Raw genomic sequence first — 7,453 nt, 5'->3', positions numbered from 1 at the left:
TGAAGGTTTATTTAGTTTTATTTAATTTGCATAAATTAGTACTTAGAAAAGGCCAGATCCTCAATAGGAATATAACAAATTGTAATCTGGTTTTGTCTGGCATCTCTGAAATTAGTGATTTACAGCAAGTGAGAATCTTCTCTGAGAAGACAGACTGTGTTGACACTAAACAACACAAAAGACCATTATCAAGTGATCACAGAGTTTATATTAGTAAAGAGGAAGATGCCTTCTTTCTTGATTTCTTTGTACATTTAATTGAGCTATGTTCTCATTCAAACAAAGTTGTTATTACAGGAGAAGTCCAGGGAAAATTTGCAGATCACTTTCTAACTTTGGTGTGACAGCAAAGTCATTAACTAATCAAGGTATTGCAGATTGGAGGGAAACTGGAACAGATGGCCAGTCTGCAGGACCACAGGAAGGTATGAGACACTTAAAGAGCTCATTTGTAAAAGCCATTTTAAAAAGCATCCCATCTGCAGGACAACTAATAAGCCAGTGAGACTTTCTTTTCATGATAAAATGCTTTTAACTGTATGTCCTTGCCTAGTTTTCTTTTGTGGATTGATTTCTGTAAAAGTCAGACTGACCATAATAGAACAGTCATAACAAAGCAAGACTGGCTGTTCTGGGCTGATGATAGTAAATACAGTGCTACTGTGAGTCATTTTCCCCAGAAGTGACATGTGAAGCTCAACAAAATTATTTCTCTGTCATTATTCTGGCAAAGAGACACATGTCACTAACTTGTGAATGCAGGAAAAGGGCAGCGAGCAGGGGAACACTATTCATAGAATCTTTTATCATGACAAACCAGGGAATGCATTCAAGTTGAGTTTGCATGGTTGCTTGTTAAAAATATTAGGATTTTCCCTGTAATGTGACAATACTTGATCTGAGATCACTGACAGAAAACACAGATCTGGAGCCTCTTTATGATATCTTTATAGTCCCTTTCCACAATACAGACATCCCTTACATAACTATAAAAAAAAAAGTGACCACGCAACAGACAGGAACCAGGACTGCATATACTGGGATAAAAATCTGAATTTTGAAAAACCACAGTGGTATTTTGAATGGTAAAGAAACATAGAGTTACTTATGGTTTAAGTAAACTCTCACTACTAGCTTTCTTGGACGGCAGATCAATAAAAAAGTACATATGCATCTCACTCGGTAAGACCTAATTCAGAGAAAAGCAATTAAGATTGATAACCTGAAAAACTCAGAAACATGTTCATTAGCCAAGAAACACTCTAGCAATGTCTCCACTATGAATTACCAGAGGACCAGCTTGCACCCCAAGCCTATCAGTTTGAGGGCTGACATAAAACACAGTTAAAACACCTGAACTTTTCCAAAAATAGGCTTCTCAACCTTCTTTCAAATTGTGGAATGGCTCAGCTATTTCTAAATGCCACTGAATCAAATCCAGTGAAACTTTTAAAAAGACATTGTGGCAGTAACCTTCACCATCACTTCCTCAGTGTGTTTTGCTTTTCTTTCTTCCTCTTAACAAGGCTTGATCTCACTGTCTGGCTGAACATTAATCCGCTTTCATCAAGTACCAAAATAATGCTTGCTGCATTAATACACTGCAAATCCTCTAGGTATAAGTTACACACGATTTAGTATAAAAGGTAAGCATAGTGCTTTCTTTTCACTACAGCTATTACCAGGAAGGCAAGTAGAATACAGGTAAGTTTTCACCAGATCTTGATCTAGAAATCTTTTTTCAAATTGCAAACACTGTATGTAATTAAGTGCTTCTGGAAAATAGATTATACTTTTCTCTTTCTCTCCCTTGCTTCTTTTTCTTTCTCCTTAAAGATAGGACACATTCTCTGTACAGAAACGTAGATAAAAATATTTCATTGAAAGTGGTATGGTACTCTGCTACTATTATTCTGCAAAGACTGCTGACATACCATTTCAGTTGCTTAGGAAAATCAAACTCCTTTAACAATAAACATATGGATAGATCTATTTAATGGCTTTATTCTATGTTCTCACTGATGTTTCTGAAAGCTTGCTATTATAGAACCACTTGAGAATAATGTGAAGACTCAATTTCTCCCTGTTTCTATAAATATTTCCTGTTGAAAATAACTATACATGTTTCTCCAGTATAGATATATTTTTTGCTTTATACACAGGATGAAGACCGTTAATTGTTATGTGCTGTTATTTTGCTGGAAAGCAATTTGCTGCAATAGCTGTCAGCTCACCAATATTACTATAGCAGTGGAAAGAGAAGAATGTGAATTCTGTATTACAGTGAATGCCACGTGGTGCTCAGGATACTGCTTCACAAGGGTGAGAATCTTAAGTTTCATTTCAGGCACCACAATTAAATATTCCATGTGATGTATGAATAACTCATTTCTCCAGTCCATAACGAACACATAGACAAGGATGAGCCTCGTGAAAGAACAGGGTGAGTAACTGCTGTCCTATTTGACAGGGAAGCAGATACACAGCCAATCTGAACCACAGTGGGAAGGGTGAAAAGATGCTAGTAAAATTTCACTGCATTTACAGCCTTTAACTGGCTGCACACATTATGTTTATATTGTATAACTACACTTAAAAGTATTACAATCTGGATCTCTGCCTTGTGCTCAATTTGTGGTTGCAAACAGATACAATAAAGCAGCCATTACTATGTAGACACCTCTAATTTTCCAAATAATTTGAAGAATCAAGGAATTGACCTGCAAGATTGTCTGGTGATGGTATGACACAAATTTGCCACATCGGTCCTCCTGAAAGGAAAAAATCTAAGGATCTAGGTGAAATTAGAAGAGTCTGATCCAAATTCTTTTGATCTCGGTGGGATCTTTCCACCAGTTTAATTTTCACATCAGGTCCTGTATTTTATAAAAATTTTGAATTCTACCCCATAACAAATTTCAAAATAGGCATTTCCTTCTTGTAATTTTCAGGATCCTGTATATAAATATCCACCAGTATCATCCGTTCAGCAAACATGTACCTTCAAGGAGGTTGTGTATGAAACAGTGAAGATCCCTGGCTGTGGTGACCATCCTGAATCTTTTTATTCGTATCCGGTAGCTACAGAGTGCCACTGTGAGACCTGCGACACCGACAGCACGGACTGCACTGTGAGGGGGCTGGGGCCATCCTACTGTTCCTTCAGTCAGAAAGGAAGTAACCAGTGAAGGGTACTTGAGATGGCAGCTTGGCTTTAAATGTTCACTTCTAAATAACGGTACTGATTGGGCTTAAGTGGAAGATAATAGGCAAGGCTATTTAGAAACTGCCAAGATCAAAACAAAGGGGGTTTAGGCCAAAATGGAGAGCTACTGACTAAACTTCTCTTCAAGCCTTCTCTGTTTATCCCATCAGTTTCCTTAAAATCATTTTCATAGGTCTACAGAACACTGCTTCCAATTTTGTCTGCCCTTGCCTCCTCTTCTTCTCTATTACACCTTCATTCTTTGTATTCCTGTATTTCCACTGCCTAGTTCACTTAGCTTATTCTATACTATCTATGCTTTCAAAAAGTTCCCAAGTTCCAAGTCTTTATTATCCCCTGCTTTCCATCTCTCCTCAGAATGTACTTATTTTAAACAGCCTTGCAGCACTGGTTTTCTTACAACCAAGGTTTGTGATCTCACTTTCTATTAGTTCAACTGTAAATCTCTCTCAGCTGAGATCTTGACTTTTTTTTGGCAAAATATTTCATATACTCACTGTGCTCTGTAAATAATAACAGCATGTTTATTTAAGAGCCAAAATCTATGTTCAAATGTTGAATGTCACCTGAACTCTGTGCTTTCTCAGTAAGGCTTGTTAGCTCAGGCTCAGTGCCACACCACCACAAATAACATGAACTCTAGTTCATACCTGGCTAACTTGAAAAAAGAATCATCAACTGTCTACTTTCACCTGAGTAAAGATATCCTAAGTCAGTTAAAAAATTCTGAAAATTTTGCCACATATTAGAAACACTGGATTTCCTCTCATTATGCAACAGAACATAATAACAAGAATTTTTTTAATACTGTTTAACATAGGAGTCTCACAAATTATTTAGGGATGAATCTAGAGGCACTGATCCCAGTAGTGCAAACATGGTGTGATAACATGCCTTGAAAGCAGTTCACAGTAGTCCCTTCTGAGAATGGAAGTCCATATACTTCTGCAGCAACCTAATTCTGCAATGACCAGTGTGAAGTTGGGATGGTCTTGAAGAAAGCTGGAGGACTGACTGAATCAGAATGGAAAATTATCTCACATTATTGGGAAAATCACCTGAAATCTATAGAATGAAATCCTATCAGGAAAATGACAAGACACTGCTCTTCATCAGAAACAATCCCCTACACAAACACAGAATGGAGAGCAACTGGCTCAGCAGCAGTTCGGCACAGAAGACTCAGACGTTATACAAGTGAAGTATGAGTCAACAGTATCAGACCACTGCAGAAAAGTAGGAACATAAGGAGTAGAGCCTACAAGACACAACCTACTTCCACCACTCAGTTCAACATAAGAGCCTCAGCTGAGTTGCTATTTCCAGCTTTGGACACAGAACTTCAAGGTGTTGAAAAACTGGAGAAAATCCACAGAAGAGTAATACAAACGGAGAGAGGCCTAAGAAACATCTTAGGAGAAAAATATTTAAGTAAATGTGGTGGTTTGCTTATGGGAGGTAACATTTAGGAAGTGGAAACTAGTGGAACCTTTTACACGCTTGAAGACTGTTACAAAGAGAAAAGAAACAGTCAGTTCTCCATGTTCACAGTGAACAGCACAACTAATAAAAGATTCAGAGTAGTCACTAGCAAATCTTTCAAAAGCTACAGGCAGCTAGACACTGAAATAAATTGTCAGGGGGCTGGGTTAAGGAAGGAAAGAAGTGAGTGGGGTCTGTGGCGTAGTGACCACTACAGGTCTTCAAGGACATGTTGAACCTGTTAGGAATGACAGAGATAAAGTTAATTTGCCATGAGGCAAGGGAATAAAGCAGACAACCTCTTGAGGTCGCCTGGCATGTCTGCTTTTGAGACCCTTACAGACGTTTATTTAACGGGAATTTCTCTGTTACTCTGGATCTCTCTTATAATAGATATTTTAACTTATTTTATTTTTAGCTTTTTTACCGAAAGATATTAGTTCTCTTAACTTAATTTTATTTATAAGGTTAATCTGCATGGACATTTTCTTCAGTCTTAGTGAGGTTTTAAAAGTGGTAAAGTAATACGTAAATCAAATTGCCTTTCACTCATTTCAGTTCTAAACATGAGTTAAAACCAAGCATATTATTCATATCAGGAATTATTCCATTCTGGTTGAGCGAATTTTGAATTAAAATTGCAAAACAGAGTAGCTTGTAGTAAAAAAGTATGGAAAAATATACATTTTCAAAACAGATCTGTAAACACCTGTATTGTCTGTTGTGCATTTTGGAATAATAAAAATAATTTTGTTGTACTTCTGTTATGTATGCCTTAATAAACGAATTAAAAAGCTTAAGAGTCCACCTGCCCACTTCACTATGCTTTAAATCACACCTTTTCTTCCACACCCCCCCACCCCCCATAATCTCTTTCATGTAACGAATACACCCACCTGAGCCATATTTGTATTATATGGCCAAAGCACATTAAATAAAAGACTGGTATATTTTAGCCTGATCCAGTAATGTGATGATGAAATATTACATAGTTGTAACATAACAGAACTGTGGATGAGAATAAAGATTATCATTAATATTTTATTTAAACTATAGGGATTAGCTGTGTCCACATCTGTCACAAATTAGCTTGCATGTGAAAACAAAAATCATACAGCTTTCATTTCATCCATCAGACAAATGCACCATTCATTTTCGTTTTGCAGACAAATCCATTCAGAATCTTGAATCTAAAACTAAGTAATGCAGTCAAAAGAGTATTGAGGTTAATATCAGAATGCTAGTAAAAAAAATCCTTATGGTGCATCACTACAAGCTTCCAGACTCTCACTTAGTATCTCTCACACATCTTAGGTACCCCTGCTGAGGTAAATACCAAGTCCTAGAAACTCAAAGACGCAAAGAAAAAGGTACTCTCCATTTAAGCACTAACTCCTGCCAAGCAAATTCTAGCTTCAAGGCTGGCCTGACTTGAAGATATCTTGGACTACCTTTGACAGTTTGTAAGACAGACTTTGACTTTTTCTTCTGAAAGTTCACTTTTCATTCAATGCCCAATAGTCATTTTATCAAACTTACTTTTACGTCAACGTTTTTCCAAAATTTAATGAAGGTATATGCAAGCCATGAATATCAGTGTAGTCTGAGGTCCAAATCTGCTTTGAATTATTACTTAAGAAAAATATTTAAGAAGTAATTTTTATGCTTTTGCCTAGCTCTGTCATAATGAATAAATGGGAACTCTGTCAACAACTGAAAGTCTCGGTATGACATGCTACTCTAAATACTAAACTGGTGGGTAAGCTTTTAGAAATATTCCTAATAGAGTCAGAAGTGGATTTTCAAAAATTCCTACCATGGTCCTAACACTTTCCATTGAAATCAATAGGTAAAATGTTTTTCAACTTCAATAGAACTATTCTGCCAACAGTGAACTTTTCAAAAACTGCATATTAATTCTATTTTCAAAGGCAGGCTCTGCAAAAAGACTTTACAATATATCAGACTTTAGCCACCAGCCTACAGAAACTAACTTTAGAGGTAGTAAAAACTAAAACGGATTGCACTATCTATTTATTTACTCTCAGTTAAGTAAAATTATCTCTTTTCTTGCATCACTGAAAGCAGCAAATCTAGACAATTATAATTTATAACCCTTTGGTGAAGACATACAGCATAAAGGCAATAGATAGTGTTGAACAGTCCCTTAAAGACCTTTGAGAGGGACACTTAATGCAGGATTCACTGTGTCGTAATTAATTAATTCTTTCAAATACCCAGATGTACAGATAAACTGCATGAAGATTATTCATCTCTGCTGCTACATCTGTGGGTGAATTAATACTTTCTATCATTTATTATGCAGACAGTTTGACCTTGATCTTATGTCTGTGCCAGTTGTACTTGAAGGTCTCCAGACATCAAGATGGGAACATGAAGTGCAGCAGCAGTATTCATAGTCCTACTAATTGAAATGACCGTTTAATCTCAACTGCCTTTTTAGGTAGAAAGCACACCCTGATTTTACAGATGGGCAAAGAAATACACGTTCCTCACCTTGAAGCCATTAACAAAGCATCAACATATTAGCATCACCCCACTGTTGTCAATGCTCAGCTATTATTCCCTGCCTAAGTTCTGTAAATCATTCATCCTAGCTTAGCACAGGTTTACATGTGCCTTTGTAATTTTGGCATATAACTGGGTTCACAATATTTTTACTATAAGGAAGAAATACAGATGTCATCTCCTTGTATTAACCCAACTGATGAATAAGAATTTATT

The 7,453-nt window shown here is 36.6% G+C and overlaps 1 protein-coding gene across 1 annotated transcript; it reads left to right on the top strand.

The window, feature by feature from the left end:
* The first annotated feature begins 2,163 nt into the window (after nt 1–2,163).
* Nucleotides 2,164–3,674, top strand: FSHB (follicle stimulating hormone, beta polypeptide). Its single transcript, XM_009700606.1, has 2 exons — nt 2,164–2,322; nt 2,952–3,674. Exons 1-2 carry the CDS (start codon nt 2,164–2,166, stop codon nt 3,186–3,188), a joined length of 396 nt encoding a protein of 131 aa, XP_009698908.1. The 3' UTR covers nt 3,189–3,674.
* The last annotated feature ends 3,779 nt before the right edge of the window (nt 3,675–7,453 follow it).

This window comes from Cariama cristata, unplaced genomic scaffold, assembly GCF_000690535.1.
Source record: "Cariama cristata isolate BGI_N322 unplaced genomic scaffold, ASM69053v1 scaffold39735, whole genome shotgun sequence".
In the NCBI taxonomy this organism is placed as follows: Eukaryota; Metazoa; Chordata; class Aves; order Cariamiformes; family Cariamidae; genus Cariama; species Cariama cristata.
The sequence above is the reverse complement of the archived record's forward strand: the minus strand, read 5'-3'. Positions and strand labels throughout refer to the sequence as shown.

Coding starts and splice junctions, on each gene's coding strand:
- FSHB (XM_009700606.1), top strand. CDS start 2,164: ATGAAGACCGTTAATTGTTATGTGCTGTTATTTTGCTGGAAAGCAATT. Junction 2,323..2,951: donor CAGGATACTGCTTCACAAGG/GTGAGAATCTTA, acceptor TGTAATTTTCAG/GATCCTGTATATAAATATCC.